Genomic DNA, 21,656 nt, shown 5'->3' with positions numbered 1-21,656 from the left:
TGCCTTTCTCCCCCTTTTCAAGTCCCTGATTCACTCCTCTCTGACCTCCCACGTGCAGTCAGTCACCAGGCCTGCCAGCTGCCGCGTCCCAGCCGTGCTTCCCTCCCTTTTCCTTCACACGTCTCCAGGCCTTGAAACATCAAGCCTTGGGCTCCATCGCATAAACACATCATCAGGTGGGAGACCAGCCTTCCTAACACACCGCTTCACAAAGATCCTACAGTGTCCCTCAGCAAGGCATAAAGATCTTTCTGGAACCTGGTCTCTGCCCAGCATCCAGCCTGATCTCCATTGGTGACTCCTTGCAGGGCCCCAGCCCACCAACTTCTACAACTTGATAAAATGAGATGTAAGAGAAAAGGACCAGGCAAAAAGAAAAGAAACCCACCTGACATATAGTGACCAGAACAAAAGTAAGGGCGTTTACAATAATCCGTGCAGTCTGTTAAAAGCAGGTTCAAGTCTAAGCAGGAGGCTAAATGAGCCTCCCATCCACTGGTCCAGATCCACTGGTCTTCCTCCTTATTAAGTAAGATCCTCTCCAGCTCTCCATATCTGGCCAAAGACTCAGCTCCTCCTATTTACTTCTACCTTTCTAAATTCCAAACTTATTTATTTTGCTCAAATTGACGCTAACCAAATATTCTGAGTGGCGGTGTGACTGAGCAGACGGTATAAGCACCTCTCGTCACCCCCATGGGTCGGGCACACGACAGCTGCTCAACGAGTAACCGCAGCCGAGCGGCGCAGAAAATGAGCAACAAATGCAGGGCTGGTTAGCTAAAAAGGTGGCCTATTTCCCAAGTCTCTAGTCTCCCGACCCAGCTGGAAATCTAGAATGGCATGAGCTAAGCTAGCCCACCGAGGTGAAGAGGGCCTACGCTAATAGTTCTCAGACGCAGGGACACACACACGACTTTTCTCACTTACATCCGGAACAATAACTGTAAGCTTGGGATTTAAAGCATGATAGACTTTTCCAATGGCCCCCTTGTAACACCAGAAAGGATTGTAATCTTGAGCGTATTTTGTGTTGGCATCTCTGGCAGTCGTGAAGATCTTGTACCAGAGCGTGGCATTGCTGTATGTGTCAGGAACACAGTGCGGTGGCTGCCTGCAGGGGAAGAGTGGCAAAGACACGTGCTCAGTGGCCTGAGACGGTTCCTTGTGTCTCCCCCGCAGCCCCGGCACAATACTGAGCACAGCCACACGCGTGGAAAGGAGAGATAAGAGACATACATTTAAGGAAAATCACATGATGTTTTTCGTTCACAGATTTCTAAAAAATTATTAAACACGTAACGGAATAAGAAATCGGCGTGTCACGTTCACGAGTCCGGTTGTTAAGACCTTTGCCTCCGCAGGTCAGTCAACACGGTTCTCTCGCATACGACGCAGCCAAAGAGACACTTGCTCCTTTTAAACCCAGTTTCTCAAATTATCTAAATTCTTAGTCACAACTGGAAGTTTTATGCACAGACGACTCCATTTTATTATATATAATTGGTCATACACAGCCAATAGCAAATGTTTAACTTACCTGCTCTTGTCCTACAATCTCCAAATGTCTCAAATAGATAAATCACAGGATAACTATTCTTATTTAAAAAAGGGTTCATCACAGAATTCTTTTAAATAGGCTACGTCTAATGTATTTTATGTATCTATAGATCATTATATCCTTCACAGAGAAAGGAGAGGCAAAAAAACCCCCAAAAACCTTAAAAGACCAAGTGGTAACACTGATAGCCATGCAAAAAATTCGAAGCAGAAATTTCACCAACAGAAACTATTTCACAGAAAATAAGATTCATTTATGCTCTCGATTTAAAAAATAACTCCTTCTGAATAACGGAGATCAAAACTTCACGTTTCGGGAAGCTTCATTATGTCATTCTGGTCACAGGATCAGCTCTTACTTATCTTTTCTGTGACATGCTTCCACCAACAGGAAAGGCAGCCTAAGAACATGTAACAAAAACCAGATGCTTTTACCACCTGCGGAAGGATTCACTCGCTCTTTAATACTTCTATGCAGAAGTTCTACCTGTAAGATTCCAAAGTCAACTTAAATAATCCTTCAGCCACGTCTGGCTGTGACAGTCTTACAGAGTAACTGACTGGAAGCCACCCTGAGAGTCTGCTGCTAAAGTGCCCCAGTCACACTCTGGTACATGGAGCGCGTGACACGCAACCACTGGGCCCAGGAAGCCACTTACACGGTGACGGGGAACACGCCGGGGTTGGCTGTGAGGGTCATGCAGGCTGTGAACACCACCTGCTCACAGTGACCGTGAAGGGCGCAGTCGTCCGAACTCCAGGCTGTAGGCAGGGTAAAGGTAATGTTTATCTCCTCGTGGGCTTCCCTGCCTAGGAAAGAGAAATAGGGGTGGGGGGGTGTTTGGTAAACAAAGGTAAGAACTCATATATTTGTTATGTTCTGGGATTTCAATGAATCCTGGAATCAAACCCACCCAGGAATCACCTATCAGCCCACAGAAGAAACACACCTGCCTTTGTGGGATTTTAGGAACAAGAGTTCTGAGCCAGGCTCTGAGGCCTGCTCACCTGGTAGAGCCACAGCTTGGCAAATGAGAGGGGCCGCTGTTTGCCAGCACCTAGAGATGTCAGGCAAGGGCCCACAGTGACTGAGTTGGAAAGCTGGGGGCTGGGTGAGCCATGATCACCACTATTTTCGCATGTGAACAGCACTCGTACCATTTTCAAATTGCTTTTGTATGTGTTCTTTCACGTAAAGTGTGCCATTAGCCCATGGACGTGACCACAGAAGTACTGATGTTCCCCTTTCAAGTAGGAGCAGACTGAGGATCAGAAGGTCTAACGGACTTAAGAAAGGGCAGGGAACTGGTAAGGGCTAAAGAAGCTTAAACAAAAATGAAGGTCTTCTGATACCACAGCGGAAGGTCCACTTGATGCCCAGAAGTCACCCTCTCACCTCAGTCCCACGGGAGCAGCTCTCGCCTGTAAAACCAGCAGGAGGCTGCCAAGCACTTTAAGCTACCTGAGGACTTTAAGAGGCTCTTGGTAACAAAGAACCAAAGATACTTCTTCTAAGGTCCAGGCCTCCGCAATGAAGCCTTTCCTAATTATCCCAGCTTCCACTACTTCCTCAACACTCTCCTGAATCACTTGATAGTCTGTCATGGTCAGAGGACACTACTGGTCAAAGGGCAGTGCTCACTGTTCTGTAGATGTTTATTTTTTTTATTTTTTGAGAGAGGGTGCGCAAGTGGGAGAGGGGCAGGAGAGGAGAGAGAGAGAATGTTAAGTAGGCTCCACACCCAACGCGAAACCCAATTTGGGGCTTGATCTCACAACTGTGAGATCTGACTGAGCCACCCAGGCTCAACTGACTGAGCCACCCAGGCGCCCCTAGGTGTTAATTTTTAATATTACTTAACACGCACTTAATATAGCATTTCCTTTGTGCCACGAACTATTGTTAAGTGCCTGATGAATATTAACTCATGTTATCCTTGTCTCTTCCATAATCCTAAAATTCCAACTGGACAAAACCAGACCTTAGCCTTTTTCTAGTTCTTTTCAGCAGCTAGGGCTGAGCTAATGTAGGCATTCAAAAATTTGTAGACTATAACAATATTTATATTTGTAGACTAATAACAATATTTGTAGTATGTATTGAAAACTCCATGATGAGAAACTTGAATAAAAATTTGTGCTTGTAAGTATTAAAACCAGAACGAGGCCCGGGGCGCCTGGGTGGCGCAGTCGGTTAAGCGTCTGACTTCAGCCAGGTCATGATCTCGCGGTCTGTGAGTTCGAGCCCCGCGTCGGGCTCTGGGCTGATGGCTCAGAGCCTGGAGCCTGTTTCCGATTCTGTGTCTCCCTCTCTCTCTGCCCCTCGCCCGTTCATGCTCTGTCTCTCTCTGTCCCAAAAATAAATAAACGTTGAAAAAAAAAAAAATAGTCAAATATAAAAAAAAAACCAGAACGAGGCCTTAAAGTTGCTTCTCGGCTGCTTTTATTGAGCGCCTACTATATACCAAACACTTTAAGTGAAGATGTAGTAGAAATAGTTCCTTCTTGACTTCATTTAGTTCAAACTCAAGAAAAGGAGAGACATGCAAAAATAAAAATAGTCTGATGAGTAAAGACCACATACTACTAATACTCTGTCTTCGAAGAGTTGTTGCCTAAGAAAATCTGGAAGGAAAATGGCTACACTCACACACCTGAAAGTCCAATCTGATGCCCTAAAATGGTCGAGTACAGATGGGTGACATTGCGGGAGTACCCTCCAAAGGGCTTCAGCGGGTCCAGGGTTAGGGTGATCGCAACTGAGATGTTAACTGGGCCTGAATCCTCCAGGGCCTGAGGGGACTGGGTGGACGCTCTGGCCTGCCCGCTGGTCATTGTGCTCTCCGGAGCCGTGGTGTCATTTGTGAGGTGCTTTAACGTTTCATTCTCGGATACACACAAGTCCAAATCGTTAAACCGCAGCAGAAACGTGTTCCAATCCTGCAGTAAAATGCAACAGAGGGAAGTAAGTGTGAGAAAGTCGGAAAGTGCTGCCACCACACCATCTGGCCACGACCTGACGACCCCCCAGTGTGGCGTCACAGGGCTGCAGGGGAATGACACTTCTGAGTCACTCATTTAAAACAGCAATGACAATACAGCCATCAGCCTCTTGTGTTGGTGTAACAGTGGGGTTTCCAAATCACTCTCATATTCACAATCTAAAATATGAATTCTTAACTGGCATGAGATATTAAATATACCAGGAGATTAAACCAACTTATTCAAGAAACTGTGTAGAAAACAAACCAAAATAGCACATACTTATAGAAAATGATCTAGCTTCAGAACCAAACCTGAAAAGAAAGCTTAAATGAAAGTAATAAAAGTTAAAATTAAAAATTAAAAGCATTCATCCAATTTAATTAGCCAAAAAAATAATCCATTATTTTTAAGATTTTGTTTTTAAGTAATCTCTACACTCAATGTGGGGCTTGAATTCACAATCCCAAGCTCAAGAGTCACCCGCTCTACCAACTAAGCCAGCAGGCGCCCCACAATTAGTTATTTTTTAAAAATTAGGCAGCCTTGGGGTGTCTTGCTGGCTTAGTCAGAAGGAAAGGCATGCAACTCTTGATCTTGGGGTTGTGAGTTCAAGCCCCACGTTGGGTGTAGAGATTACTTAAATAAATAAAACTTAAAAAATAAATAAGTAAATAAGGTTGCCTTATAAAGTAATTCCTCAAAAGGGCAATTCTATACATCTTGCTTTCTCTCTGTAGAATGCAAAAGTGTAGTCAATACCAATATTCATGTGGTACTTCCCCCGCCTTGTCATGGACTTTGGAACATGACCACCTTAAAACAGAACAATTTCAGAAAGGAAGGGAAACGATATTTATCAGGCTTCTCTTACGGTCTGTACTGATGATCTAAATCATAAGCAATTTTAAAAACACATACAGCTGGTTATGTCATGATTAAACTGAAACCAACCTAGTAAAGTACCCACCTGGTTCTATTTTAATTTTCACAGAAATGCGAAGATGAACTCAGGCCGAAACAGTGACAACAAACTAACCTAGGCTGTCCGACAGAACTTCTCTGTCCCAGCAACATTAGTCTACAAAAAGTTGCCAAATGTGAAGACAAACCCAGTTACACTTCCAATTACTCTAACACTAGCCACTGATTAAAAATGCCACTTGAGGGGCGCCTGGATGGTTCAGTCGGTGGAGCGTCCGACTTCGGCTCAGGTCATGATCTCACAGTTTGTGAATTCGAGCCCCACATCGAGCCTGGAACCGGCTTTGGATTCTGTGTCTCCCTCTCTCTCTGCCTCTCCCTCACTCGTGTTCTCTCTCTCAGAAATAAATAAACATCAAAAAAAAATTTTTTTAATGCTATTTGATATCCCTGACTCTCCTTCAGGGAGGCGGATTTGAGGCTTTCTCTCTCGTCCCCTCATGAGGCTACCTCTCAAAAAACCTTTTCCTTGCTGCATTAAATAAAAAGCCATCTGAGCAATCCTTGAGCAGTCAAGTGAGTCTACCTTTACAGCATCAGCGGATCAGTGCATGGTATTTAGTAAGACTGCAACTCGATGTATAAAATTACATTCTCCCCAAACCTACAAACTCAGGAGACCTGAGTTGAAATTGAACTGAAAATTAGAGCTGAAAATGAACATTCTAGTCCCATCCCTTCATACTCCAGACATGAGGGAACTGAGGCCCAGAGCAACTTTAAGGGCTCTCCAGTCCCACAGCTGAAGGCACAATCTGGATTAAGTTTTTTGACTCACAGCCCCAAACTTCACCCATATTCCTCAGATCCTCATTTGAAAAGAAAAGCACTAAGTTAATCATAACCAAAGTTCTGCAGTATCCTGGCACTGCTTTCCTGCAGAGTTCAAGTCCATTTTGAACAGCTGGTCAAAGCCAATGTCAGGCTCCATTTTGATTATTAAAGACTAATTACCCAGGCTACCTCTTAATCACTTAGCTTGGCTGAGTGTTCAACATGGCCTCGGGCTCTGAAGAAAAGTAATGCCAGGATGCTGCGGAGCCCTGGTTCTGACTAGAATATTCATTTTCAGCCCTAATGTGAGTACAGCCTATTTGCACAACCTTTAAAGATTCAGAGTCAGAAAAGAGGGAAAACTGAGCCAGCCAGTAGGTCTCTTCTTGGTTAGAAACTCTTTGAAAGGGTTTCATGGTAGAAATAGCTAAAACTTGTTACCTAAACTGTCTGAAAGAGTTCACTTGTGAAGGTGGCCCTTCCTGTCAAGGTATTCTAGGATCTAGAATACCAGAGAGCAGAAAAGGCCATGATCCCCATTACACAGGGTAGAACCCTCCTCTTAGTCACGAGGCACACACAATGAGGCAACGCTGCAGTCTCAACCCCCACTCCCGCTCCTACTCCCACCTAGGAACACACCCAAGAAGAAAAAGGGTAAGAGAAGGAACTCCGGGAATCTACGATGACAGGTACTCATTTGTCCTGAAAGAAACTTTATCCACCAGTAAATTCACCGTATCATTAATTCAGCATTATTTCTAACATGTAAAATATATTTATTAATAGGTACGTTATCATTCACTTTTGTTAAGAATTGTTAATTTTGTATTGTTTTCTTTGTATTTGCAAAAATACACCTTTTAAGATCTGTATTATGACTGTTCAAACTATTATATGCCTAGATTAAGGATTAAAGAGCAATACCCCAATAATGTATTTAAACTGACCACAACATAAAAATCTAGAAAGCAAGTTTGTAGATAACTGAAATTCGGCCTAATAAAAAAGACAAATATATTTGGAAATAAGACCCAGGTGTTCTATTTCTTTAGCATCCCTTCTTTGGCAGTGAAAAAGCTATCGGTACAGCTAAAAGAAATTCCATGACATGTGGCTTCAAGATAACAAATATTTACAGTTTTCAAAAACAGCAATTAGCTAATTTAAGATAAATTTAAATTACTTATTATTAATTTAATAACAGCAAATATGTTAGTTCCTGGCCTTCCTGACACAAACATTTTTACAAATATATTTTCCAAAATACATGTTTCATTGCTGAAATAGTCTAACTGAAACTGATGGCATTATTTAAATCAACAGTTACCTAACTAGATACCTTCTAACAAAGTGAGTCATAGGGAAGACAAAAGATTGTGAATAAATGCTGCTCTTTCTCACTGGGTTAAAATGTCCCCATCAAAGAAAGGTGTGTGGAGAGCGCAAGGGTGTTCTCCCACTGGGTAAGGTCGGGCCAGCCTGACAGGAAAACTTAAAATATACAATACCTCTGCCATTTCCGGTGACTTAATCTCCTTGATTTTGAAGAAATAGCCCAAGGTCAGGAAAGCTATTGCCATGGCGCTGACACTGATCATAAAGACCACAAGGGGAGGCCGGCTGCTGATGTACAGCTTCAGGTTCTCCAGGGGGTTGATGTTGAACATTATTCTGATCAGCTCCACCTAAAAGGGATTAATCAGAAGACTCACAGACTGACTCACCCCAAGAAACTCTATGATCCCCATTGTTGTTTCCTTTAATGGTGTTGAGGGGTGAGCGGTGCCTAGCTGGCTCAGTCAGTTAACCGTCCAACTCTTGATTTCAGCTCAGGTCATGATCTCGTGGTTCATGGGTTCAAGCCCAGCTCAGCTAACAGCACAGAGCTTGCTTGAGATTCTCTCTCCCCACCATCCCGTCCCTTCCCGGCTCGCACGTACATGTTCTCTCTCTCTCTCTCTCTCTCTCTCTCTCTCTCTCTCTCTCTCTCCCTCTCAAAATAAATAAACTTTAAAAAAAAAAAGAAACTATAAAAGAAATGGCATTGGGGGTAATGAGGTCACTCACTACTGAACTTGAGAAATGTTTGATCATAAATCCACTGCAAAGCCTAGAAGGCAAAAACACTAAATGTGAACTGTCATTATGTCAAAGTAGTAAGATATTGAAAGATACGCATTTCTCTTTCCATCTGAATCTAATTATTCTATAATGAACACTTAACTCTTCCATAAACACTATTATAATAGCACTTGTTACTGCCACTTAAGATAATGCGGAACTAGGTCAGTAATATGATATAAATACATGCCAACACATACAAAAAGAAATTGAGGATGCTCTCATTTCCTACCATTCAAAGGCTGACTTCTATTTGTTCAATTCTGTCCTGTTCACTGCCATACTCATGCCCATCCCAGTGACAGGCAGAGAGGCACGTAATAAATATTTAATTATACCACTCCCCTGCTTAGAGCCCTCCGAAGGCTTCCCACTGGACCTAGGATGAGATCGGTGATAGCTCCATGGCCCACAGGGTTTCATGATCCAGAAGTGGCACCACTTCCCCTGCTCCCTCCCTCACCACGCTCTGGCCACACTGGCCTTGCTATTGTTTAGGATCACCTTGTCACTTTCTACAAGGAAGTCAGCAGGGACTCAGCCGGAGACTGCGCTGAATCTGTAGATCAGTTTGGGGAACGCTGCCATCTTAACAGTATTGTCTTCCAGTCCGTGAACCTTGCCATTTGGATTTTCTCTAATTTATTCCAATACGTTTTGTAGTTTTCAAAGTATACATTTACACTTTTTTTGCCAAATGTATTCCTAAGTATTTTATTCTTCCTGGAATTTTTGAACATGTCCTTTATGAAGGTGTTCCCCCCCCCCCCAATTTCCACGTTTGCTCTTTGTAAAATACAGGTTTCCACTCAATAGCCTTCCCTGACCACCCTCAGCTCCCCTTCCCCCCCCGCACCTCTCAGTACCCTGCGTTAGTCCCTTCACACTGTTAAGTGCCAGTCAAGAGTATAATTAATTTTCCACTTGTGTGTTGTCCCTCATCCCTGGTTTCTGGGCTCCATGACAACAGGAATTTTGCCAGTCTTGATCACTGTGATGGCCCTGGTCCCTGGCCCCTCAATCTGACATGTCATAAGCAATTATATACATGAACAGACTACAACACTAAACAAAGCAACTAAAAAAAATCTGTGATAGCTTTTAAATTTAAGAGCAAAAAAGATGCATCCACACCCCCTAAGAACTAACAGCAACCACTTGCAATAAGGCAGGCTGTGTATTCGTTCGCCCTTACGAGAATCCTTTAAGATGGAAAATAATATCCTTTGTGCTCTCCCCAGAGGCAACAACCATGTATGTTCTGTGTACTTTTACTACATGTATATGTTTAATCAGATACAATTACTGATATTGCATACGAAGACTGGTGAAAAATGATATACTGACTATATCCTTCTGCTATTTTCACCCAACGTTCGGTTTTGGAAGTTTATCTGTTCACCTATGCAGATCTAGTTACTGAATTTATCTACTGTGTAATATGCAGCTGTAGCTGGGTTTTGCTGGACTGAGGAGCCCAGCGAGATTCTTCTTGGGTTGCCTCAGCCAGGGCCCTGCAGCAGGCACAAGAGTGGCTCTGACACAGGTAGGTCACAGGGTAGGCCCATGTGCAACCTGACCTGGTCACACCAGACGGCTCTCCAAAGAAGCCATGCCGGTCTACACTTCCTCCAGCAATGAAAGGGCTTGCTCAGTTTCCCAACACTTGTACCAACACTTGATATTCTCAAGTAAACTTACTGATTTGGTCCGATGTGGAATGTTATCTCATCATTTATTTTATTTTTATTTTAGAGAGAGCAAGCACAAGAGGGGGAGAGGAACAGAGGGAGAAAGAATCCTAAGCAGGCTCCACACTCAGTGCAGAACCAGATGCGGAGCTCAATCCCACGACCCTGGGATCATGACCTGAGCCGAAATCAAGAGTTGGACGCTCAACAGACTGAGCTACTGCATCATTACTTTAAATCGCATCTCCCTTGAACTGAGCATCTTTTCACTTCATCAGCCAGTTAGGTTCTTGCTAGGTAAACTGCCATTTACTAGTTAAGATGTTTATCTATTTCTTATTAATGTTCAGGAGCTCTTTTTACATTCTGGATACTAAGCCTTTTCCAATTTTTTATGTTGTATGTAACTACTCCAAGTTTGTGGATTTTTCTTTAATGTAGTCACAGTATTCTTGCCATATGAGAGGTTCTTGATTTTTTTAAACAGCTTACTGAGATATAATTCACATACCACGCAATTCAGCCATTTAATATATACAGTTCAATTCACAGGATCGGCAACGATCGCTATAACTGATTTTCAAACATTTTCATCATCTCATAAAAAAAACCCATACTCTTTAGCAGTAACCTCCTATTCCTTCCAGCCCTAAGGAAACCACTAATGAACTTCGTCTATGTATCTGCCCATTCTAAACATTTCAAATGAATGGAATCATAACACGTGGCCTTTGGTGACTTGACTTCTTTCACTTAGCATGATGTTTGCAAGGTTCATCCACATTGTAGCACATACCAGTACTTCATTCCTTTTTATTGCCCCAAATATTCCATTGTATGAAAATTTTTTTCATACATTTTGCTTATCTATTCATCAGTTGATAGACATTTGTTTCTACTTTTCATCTATTATGAATGCTGCTGCTAAGAACATACATGTGTCTTGTGTGGACATAAATTTCCACTTCTCTTAGCTGGATCTGTCCTATATATCCTAAGAGCGGCACTGCTGACTCATATGGTAACATGTTCAACCTTTGGTGGACCTGCCAGGATATTTTCCAAAGCAACTCCCACTCTGAATTCTCACCAGTAGCGTGTGCGTTACAATTTCTCCACAACCTCACCCACGCTTATTACCTTTTTTATTAGAGCCATCCTACTGGATGTGAGGTGGTATCTCGCTGTGGTTTGATTTACATTTCCTCAATAGTTGTTAAGTCCTTGACTTTAATGTATTTAAATTTATCAACCTTTGCCTTTTATGATTATGTGTATGTATATATTATTTGGGTATCTTTACATGTCAAAAAGATTTTTATCATTACTTTCCTCTACAGGGTTAGAGTTCCACTTTTGACTTTTAGTGTCTCTTAATCTACTTGGAATTGATTTGGGATTCCAGAATCTAGGTTTCTCGTTTAGTCCTTTTCTACACAGGTGGTCAACTGTCCAATTCCATTACCTGGTTTTATATTGAACGTAGATTTCCCATGGATTTGTAATGCCGTCTCTCATATACATCAAGCTCCCATATGTGTGTGGGTTTGTTTCTAGGCTTTTTCTTGCGTTCCATCACCATGTCTTTATCTCCCACCTGTATGAAATCTTGCTAAGTCTACTGTTTTATTTTTATTCAAAATTGTCTTAGCTATTCTTGGCCCTTTACTCTGCCATATGAATTTTAGGTTCCAACTGTTAAGTTCCCAGAAAAATCTTGTTAAGATGTAAATGGGAATTGCACCAAAAAGACTATTAATTTAGGGAAGAAATGACATCTTTATAACACTGTGTTCCCTAATCTATGAACAGGGTCTCTCTCTCTCTCTCCATTTATTTGGGTCCACTTTTCTTTTTCAATAATTTTTAAAAACTTTCTCTTACGCATCTTGTTTGACTCAAAAACATACTAATTTATGCTATTATTGACAGTATCTTCTAAAAATTACATTTCCTGTTGTTAATGTATACATAAGAAAGACTTTGGTATACTGATTGTGATTCTAGACACATTGCTGAAATCTTTTAAATTCTAATTAGGCTATTTGTAGCTTCTCTTATTTTATGTAAACAGTCACACTACAAGCTAGTAAGTGTTTCTTCTTTCCAGCCCCTATTTCATTTATTTTTCTTACGGTTTTGACTAGAATCTTCAGAGAAATGATGAATAGAAGTGGCAAGAGTAGAATTCCTGGCCTCATTTCCACCTTTAAAGGAAACACTTCACTATTAAATACAGTATATGTCAAAGGTTTCTAAAAGAAACCCCTCACCAAGTTAAGGAAGTACAGTTTCAAGTATGCAAACAGATTATAAACAAGTGTTACATTTTAATGAATGCTTTTATCTGCAACTTAAATTTTTTCCTTTAATCTGTTGACGTGAACTATGTTGATTTTTTTCATGCGGACTCATATTTCCACTTGGATAAACTTAATATGATCAATCATGATTTTTTAAAACTACATTGCTGATTTATGTTTGCTAAATTTTATTCAGACCTTTCAGTATCTATTTGTAAGTGAGATAAGAAAATGATCAGCCATGATCACACTCTCCCTGACTATATACACTCCTTGACTAGTAGGATGAAGTCATCCTAGTATCATAAAATGAATCTGTGCAGACACGTATTTTCTAGAACATATGTAAGAAATTAGCTTTTATTTTTCTTAGAAGCTTGACAGACCTTGACCAAAAAGACCACCTGAATTCACCAAGTTTTTGTTTGGTTTTGTATCTGGTTGAGCTGTCTTAAATGCTTCGTCACAATTTTAATGATGGCCAGTCTAGGTTTTTTATTTCTACTGAGTTGGTTTTGGTAAGATGTGTTACTCTAGGAAATTACTCCTTTGATATTGGTTTTTAATATTTCTGGCACAGTATTATTTTGTGATTTGTTGAATTTTTAACTTACTTATAGTTATTTTTTTTCACTACAAATGTTTTTATGTGTTTGCCGCCTTCTCTTTTTAACCAATCTTACCATAGCTGTATTGCATTGATGTTTTCAAAGAACCAGTATTTGGTTTTGTAGACTATGTCTAAATAATTTGTTTTCCATTTCAGTAATTTCTACATGTTGTTTTGTTGTTTGTTTTTTTCTTTGTTTTTTTTTTTTTTATAATTTCTCCCTCTGCTTTCTTTGGGTTTACTCAGTTTGATTTCTCCAACTTCTTCAGTTGGAATCTCAGCTCAGAATTTTTATTCTTCTTTTCTGAGATAAGCATTTCAGAATATAAATTTCTGCAACATACTCCTAAAATTATGTTCATGCCCTTCCCACTACCACCAATCCAATCCATTAGCTAATCTCGTTTTCCTTCTAAAATAGATCTCAGATTCACCCACTTTCCCCCATCTTCTTGTGAAGATGTACTAGCTCTCTACAGCCGTAAGACCTCTATATCCAAGTGTCTAGTGCATTATCTCTACACCTACACATTCCACAACATGTCCAAAACTGAACTCATCTGCTGTCCTGCCAGTGTAACTTTTCCCCCTGTATCCCCATCTCAATACAGAACTCTGGAAAACATTCTAGACTACTTGTGCCTTCCTCGCCTTATCCAAGCAATCACTAAGTGCTAAAGATTCTATTTCTTTAATATCTCTTCCTTCCTCTTCTTTTCCATACTCCTTGGCACCGGCCCTTAGTTCAAGCCCTCATCATCGTTTTCTTATAACTATCACTGAGAATCACACCTGGATCTGCATCAAATAATCCATCCTTCACATGCTGTGAGAGTGATTTTTCCAAATGCAAATCTGGTCATGTTACGGCTTAAATCTCTCAGAGCTCCGATGACCAAAGGATAAAAGTCCAAGCTCTTTAGAATGGCAGTCCACCACAAGCTAGGTCTTGCCTACTTCTCAACGATCTAACTGCTTGCAATTCCCAGGACATATTAGACAATATTATAGCTTCAAGCCTTTGAGTCCACTGGTCCTCCTGACCTTCATGAACCACCTTCCACTAGTTCACCTGCCTCTTCCAAGACTCAGCTCATGGGTTACTTTCTCTATGGAACCTTTCCTGGCCCTTCCCCCCACCCAGCCCCTCAGGAAGAAGTGACTACTTTCATTTATATCCCACTATACTCTGCAAATTTCTCATATAGAAACTGAAACACCTCACTGCAACTGTGTGTATATACATCTATCTTCCGAACCAATCCGTAAGCCCCTCAACGGCAGATACAGTGTCTTACTTGTCTCTCCATAATCAATATCCAGACAGAAAATAGGCTATGTTTTAAAATGCACAAGTTCATTAAATGAATTCATCAAATAAATCCAGACTTAAGACATAAACTAAAATAATAATCTAGAAAGTGATTATAACAAGATTGCTGGACACAAGGCCAATATACAGAAGTCAACTGCATTCCTATATAACAGTAAGAACAAGCTGAATTTGAAATTATAAACACAATACTTATATCAGACCCCCCAAAATTAAACACTTAGGTACAAACCTAACAAATATGTACAATACGAGGAAAACTATAAAACTCTCATGAACAAAACTAAAGAACCAAATGGAGATATTCCACATCTGTGGACAGAAAAACTCAGTATGTCAAGGTGTCAGTTCTTCCCAACTTGACTTATACATTCAACACAATCCCAATAAAAAATCCCAGCAAGTTATTTTGTGGATATCAACAAACTTTTCTAAAGTTTCTATGGAAAATAAAAGAACCAAAATAGACAATACTAAAGCAAAAAAAACAAAACCGGAAGACTAACTCTACTTGACTTTAAGTCTCACTATAAAGCTACTGTCAGTAATCAAGACCCTAGAGTATTGGTCAATGGAACAAAACAAAACAAAACAGAGAGCTCAGAAACAAACCCACCTACATGTAGGCAACTGATCTTTGCAAAAGCAATACAATGAAGCAAAGCCACATCTCTTTAACAAATAGTGCTGGAACAACTGAACATCCACATACAAAAAAATGAACCTAGGGGAGCCTGGCTGGCTCAGTCAGAAGAGCATGCGGCTCTTGATCTCCAGGTTGTGAGTTCGAGTTCCACAGTGGGCGCAGAGATGACTTAAAAATAAAATCTTTAAAAAAAAAAAAAAAGACTCTAGACACAAACCTTATACCCTTCACAAAAATGAACTCAAAATGGATCACAGACCTGAATGTAAAAGCAAAACTATAAAACTCCTAGAAGATAACATATAAGCAAATCCAGATGACCTGGAGTTTGGTGATGACTTTTTAAATATGACACGAAAGGCAACATCCATGAAAGGAAGAACTGATAAACTGGATTTCATTAATGCTCAACATCACTGATCATCAGAGAAATAAAAACTACAATGAGATATCACCTCACACCTTTCAGAATGGCTAAAATCAAGTAACTTAATAAAAGTTATTAAAAATATTAAATAAATAAATATTTTTAAAAAGGGGGTGGTGCCTGGGTGGCTCAGTCAGTTAAGCATCCAACTTTTGATTTTGGCTCAGGTCATCTCATGGTTTGTGGGTTCGAGCCCCATGTCAGGCTCTGACAGCATGGTGCCTGCTTGGGATTCTCTCTCTCCCCTCTCTCTCTCTGCCTCTCCCGCACTCCTGTGTGCACGGTCTCTCTCAAAATAAATAAACTTAATGGAAATTATTTTGAGAATGGCTAAAACCAAAAACACAAGAAACAACAGGTATTGGCAAGGACGTGGATAAGCAGGAACCACACTGTTCTTGCACTGTTGGTGGCAATGCAAAATGGTACGGAGGTTCCTCAAGAAGTTAAAAAATAGAACTACCCTATAATCCAGCAATTGCACTATGAGGTATTTAGCCAAATGATACAAAAATAATGATTCAAAAGGATACATGTACCCCAATATTTATAGCCGCATTACCTACAACAGCCAAACTATGGAAACAGCCGAAGTTTCCATAAACTGATGAATGGAAAAAGAAGTAGCATATACGTACAAGGAATATTACTCAAGGGTGCCTAGGTGGCTCAGTTAGTTAAGCATCTGACTCTTGATTTTGGCTTAGGTCATCATCTCATGGTTCTTGGGATTGAGCTCTGTGTCAGACTCCTTACTGACAGGGCAGAGCATGCTTTGGATTCTCTCTCTTAATAAATAATAAGTAAACCTAAAAAAAAAATTTTTTTTTTTTTTTTTGAGAGAGATACAGAGCGCGAGTGGGGGAAGTAGAGAGACAGAGATGGAGATAACAGAATCCAAAGCTGTCTCCAGGCTCTGAACTGGGTCAACACAGAGCCTGGCGCGGGACTCGAACTCACAGACGGTGAGATCACGGCCTGAGCCGAAGTCGGACACTTAACTGACTGAGCCACCCAGGTGCCCCAATAAACAAACTTTTTTAAAAAAATGGGATATTAGTCACAAAAAATAATGAAATTTTGCCATTAGTAAAAGCACAGATGAAGCTAGAGTATCATGCTAAGTGAAATCAGTCAGAGAAAGACAAATACCATACGACTTCATTCCAATGTGGAATTTAAGAAACAAAACAAACAAGCAAAGGGGACAAAGAGCAAGAAACAGAACTCTTTAAAAAAAAAATTGTTTTTTAATGTTTATTTATTTGAGAGAGAGGGAGAGAGAGCACAAGTGACGAAGGGGTAGAGAGAGAGGAAGACACAGAATCCAAAACAGGCTCCAGGCTCTGAGGTGTCACCACAGAGCTAGACGTGGGGCTCGAACCCACGGACTGTGAGATCATGACCTGAGCCGAAGCTGGACGCTTAACCGACTGAGCCACCAAGGCGCTCTAAGAAACAGACTCTTAATTATTAAGAACAAACTGATGGTTACCAGAGGGGAGGTGGGTGGGAGGACGGGTAAAAGTAGGTGATGGATATAAAGGTGGGCACTTGTTATGACGGGCACCAGGTGTTGTATGGAAGTGTTGAATCAATAAATTGTACACCTGAAACTAACATTACACTACATGTTAACTAACTAGAATTTAAATAAAAACTTAAAAGAAAAACACTAGGTTTCACTAAAATTAAGAATTTCTGCTCTATGAAAGACACTGTTACCAGAATGAGAACACAAGCACAGACTGGGAGAAAATACTGCAAAAGACATATCTGTTACAGGACGGTTATCCAAAATATACAAAGAACTCTTAAAATAATAAGAAAACAGCACGATTTAAAAACTGGCCAAGGATCTTGACAGACAGACATACCTCAACAAGGAAGACATACAGATGGCAAACATACAAAAAGATGCCCCATATCACAGGTTATCAGGAAATCCAAATTAAAACAACAATGAAATACCACTACCCTTCCTAGAAGGGCCAAAACCCAGAACACTGACAATGCCAAACACTGGCAAGAATGCAGAGCAACAGAAACTCTCATTCATTGCTGGTAGGAATGCAAAACGGTACAGCCACTTTAGAAGTTTGGTGGTTTCCTACAAAACTAAAACACACTCTTAACCACAATATCCAGCAAGTGCACTGCTTGGTATTCGCCCAAAGTAGTTTAAAACTTAGGTCACATAAAACTCTACACATGGAGGTTCACAACAGCATTATTCATACTTGCCACAATTTGGAAGCAACCCAGATAGATACCTTTCAGTAGGGCAATGGATAAATTGTGGTGTATCCACACAGTGGAATATATTATTCAGTACCAAAAAAGAAATGAGCTATCAAGCCATGAAAGTCAAGGGGGAAACTTAAATGCGTATTACTACATGAAAGAAGTCAATCTGAAAAGGCCACATACCCTATGATTCCAAAGATATGACATTCTGGAAAAGGCAAAAGTATGGAGCCAGTAAAAGGATCAGAAGCTGCAGGAGGGAGGGAGGGATGAACAGATGGAGCACAGAGGATTTTTAGGTCAGTGAAAACACTCTGTATGATTATGGACTCTGAATGACAGTGATGGAGGTTCACCAATTATAGCAAATTCTCGTGGGGGATGCGGAAGGGGGGAGGCTATGCACGTGTGGGACAGTGTTATACAGGAAATCTCTGTACCTTCCTCTCAATTTTGCTGTGACCCTAAAACTGCCTTTAAAAACTTGAGTCTTTTTTTTAAAAAATAAAAACAAAAAATGACATCAGTCAGGTTAAGAATCCTAAGATTGAGAAACAAAAACATCAACAGTAAATCAGAGTTCCATAAGTTTATTTAAAGTTATAATAAGCTCTTATATATGTTTATACAGTTTATTAAGAGAAAGACAAAATCTGAATCACATATAAAAATAAATAGGAACCATTCACCACCTGGAACTACAATTATAAAACATCTAGAAAAGTACAAAAATCTAAAATAAGTTCACTTCTAGAGAAAACTAACAGTCACTAAAACCACATCACAACAGAATGTAAACATCTATATATCAACATAAATACCTACAAACCAGCAAATATCAATATAGCTAATTTAATTAGAGAAAGTTCCAGGGGAGGCCAACTGTATTCACTTAAAAGTGAAAGACTTTATTTTTTAATAAAACAATTAAAAGTCAAATATTTCACAAACTTGAAATTCCTTTCCTACCGTTCACTAGCATTTTCAAATAATTAACAAAAGCTAAACAAATGTATTTCCTCTGGAAAGAATTAAAAGAACATTTCTATGATCTTTACCATAGTATATGTCACTTTTAATTAAAGAATAAGTTAAGTTCTGTATGGGGTTAAGAAAAGTAGATAGAGAGAAAGCACACTATCTGGCCCCTTTTCCTAAATTCATCCCAAGTCCAACTAGAGGCTTTCACAAGGATAAAGAGAGAAACCACCAGGGCTGTGAAGCTGCCTCTTGGGAAAAGTCTAGGGATTTAAGGTACCCAGAACACAGCCAAAATGCAGTTACATGTGAGAGTATGTGACTGAAGTCCACTGACGGAGTACCTAGAGCTCTGAGACCAACTGAATGACAACACTAAACATCGGGTGGCAATTTAAGTAGGCAAAAGGCAATACCAAGATTATACTGGAGTTACCTCGAGCAACCCACAAGTTAGGAGAAACACCAGAGTTACTTTAAAAGAAGAGGAGAAGAGGAAAAGAGCTGTGAAACTTTCTAGAGATGAACTTGGCCACACATATCAACAGCACTACAACCCAGCATACTCTTATCTGTGCTGTTCAACTTCTAAAAACTTCACCTGAGAAAAAAATACTGAAAACAAAGATTTAACTACTAAGATAGTTATCTCAGGAGTGTTTAAAACAGTAAAAAGCGAAAAACTAGATACCCAACAACAGCAGAGAAATGGTTACAGCATGATATATCCCCAGCAAAAACACTATGGTCATTAAACACACAGCAGCTAAAATAACATACACAGAATGAGGCTATTCAGGTTTTTTAAGTATGAGAGTGGGTGCACACAAGTACCCATCCGGGAAAAAAAGACAAACAACATACCCTCAAATGTAAACAATGGTGGTTCCCTCTAGCTGGTCAGATTACATACATCTTTTTCCTTTTTAAAAACATTTCCAGGGGCGCCTGGGTGGCGCAGTCGGTTAAGCGTCCGACTTCAGCCAGGTCACGATCTCGCGGTCCGTGAGTTCGAGCCCCGCGTCGGGCTCTGGGCTGATGGCTCGGAGCCTGGAGCCTGTTTCCGATTCTGTGTCTCCCTCTCTCTCTGACCCTCCCCCGTTCATGCTCTGTCTCTCTCTGTCCCAAAAATAAATAAACGTTGAAAAAAAAAAAAGAATTTAAAAACATTTCCATCATGAATATATATTCCTTTTGTAATACTTTCTAACAATAAAATTTATAAATGTAAATAATCTTCAATAGATCCTGCTGGTCTCGTGGCCAAAATAAAACTTCCTTAAATCTTAATTCTCTTCATTTTCTTCATTAATAAAGGTGAGAAACAGGAGAAAAAACCCCCAGAACTTTCTTAAACCAAACTAGAAAAAAAAAAAAAACAGAAAGCAGGACAGTCCTCTAGCATGTCCTGGTGCTAAAGAAAGGCAAAGCTTAACTTGCAGTCATCTGTACTCAGAGGGATCTGTGAGAAACCGAGAATAGCAAACAAGATCTAGGTGAGGCTCCTGCAGACAACCCAGTACTGTGTGCTCCCGGGGCAGGTGGGCACAGAAGTTCTCCAGACAGGCATGGGCCCCTCCATTAGGGCAGAGGTTGAGAGGCCAGTGGAGGCCACAGAGGGGAGGAAGTGACCATGAGCCAAAAAGGTGCCCAGGATGGTGAGGTATCCTTCAAGTGTCTCAAGAAGAAAGAGGTACTGAGAAGTGAGTAAGTATTACGATTAAAAAAAGAAAGGATCTCCGAGCCTCTCTGCGCTTTAAAAAATACTCCAGTGAAACTAAGCTTGCGTAATGCTCCACCTGGCAAGATCACCGGTGACCTCTAAAACCACACTCTGGCAGGGGGAAAGCAAACGGTGAGGAGAGAAGAACAAGGATGAGGAGACAGACAACAGGTGAACACCAGGGCTTCAAATGAAAGGGACAAGAGACAGTGGGTCAGAAGTGAGGAAACTGACACATTTGTAACCAGAGAAAAGAGCTACTAAAAGAGGAAGGCTGCCCAAGGGGCCAGTGACAGCTGAAATATGCAATTTTGTAATTGATTATAGTATTTTATTAGAAAGGAAATTAACACTGATTATGCCAGATAAGGAGCCTTTCACAGGGTCTCCCTTTCTCCAAGTACACCACATAGCTACTTGCCCAAGTTTAAAACTACAATCTAAAACTCGAATTTAAGATCTGCTAAACCACTACCTGTGACCCAGACCAAAAAGTTCACTTTACGTGAACAACAAAACCACCGTTCATTTTAAACTAGATTTTCGACCTCAGGCCAAATGGGAAATTCCTTAAAACTCTCCGATAAAGTCATGTCCTTCTCAAAGTTTCAAAGTGACTAGGAGGTGGGGGCTGGCGGCAATGCCAGGGGAGGCTTGGAGAGCCTGCTGTGTGTGCCCACCCCAGGAAATACACCGCTCTTGTGCTAAAAGAATAGCAGGAACTCACCTCGATGTGGGAGAGGGGCCCACTTGGTTTATTGCGGGTTTTTCGTTTTGTTTTTAATGTTTATTTATTTTTGAGAAAGAGAGAGAGAGCATGCACGGGACGGACAGAGAGAAAGGGAGACAAGGGATCTGAAGCAGGCTCCATGAGCTGTCAGCACAGAGCCCGATGCCAGGCTCAAACTCCCAAACCGTTAAACCATGATCTGAGCCGAAGTCGAATGCTTAACTGACTGAGCCATCCAGGTGCCCCAGGGCCCACTTTGAATGTAAAAATTTAAAAAATATCCTGAACCTAATAAAAAGCACTAATGGATGTGAAACTAGATTATCCAACACTTAGCAGAGATGAGGCCACCTGCTGATATCAAAGAAACCTGTGCAATCTCAAGCACGCAGCTACCATCCTTCCTCCCCCATCATGAAGCAGAACAGACCCTCAGAGAGGCAAATTAGTAGTGATGAAGACAGGAAAACTTCCAGGTCTCCAGTGAGGTCTCAGTTGGTAAAGCCAAGCCAGACTTGCAGTCCTTAACTCCCCTCCCTGCAAT

General features: G+C 40.8%; 1 protein-coding gene across 1 annotated transcript in view; it reads right to left on the bottom strand.

Annotated features, from left to right (window-relative positions):
* The window catches only part of TMEM248 (transmembrane protein 248), a 31,668-nt gene that overhangs the window by 4,092 nt on the left and 5,920 nt on the right, over positions 1–21,656 (bottom strand). The window contains exons 2-5 of the mRNA XM_030300524.1: positions 7,812–7,988; positions 4,215–4,500; positions 2,220–2,370; positions 931–1,114 (exon numbers count right to left, since the gene is read on the bottom strand). Coding sequence (XP_030156384.1) covers positions 931–1,114; positions 2,220–2,370; positions 4,215–4,500; positions 7,812–7,970 — 780 coding nt within the window. The 5' untranslated portion in view covers positions 7,971–7,988. The remainder of the gene's footprint in view (positions 1–930; positions 1,115–2,219; positions 2,371–4,214; positions 4,501–7,811; positions 7,989–21,656) is intronic.

The sequence above is a fragment of the Lynx canadensis genome, chromosome E3, assembly GCF_007474595.2.
Source record: "Lynx canadensis isolate LIC74 chromosome E3, mLynCan4.pri.v2, whole genome shotgun sequence".
Taxonomy (NCBI): Eukaryota; Metazoa; Chordata; class Mammalia; order Carnivora; family Felidae; genus Lynx; species Lynx canadensis.
The sequence above is the reverse complement of the archived record's forward strand: the minus strand, read 5'-3'. Positions and strand labels throughout refer to the sequence as shown.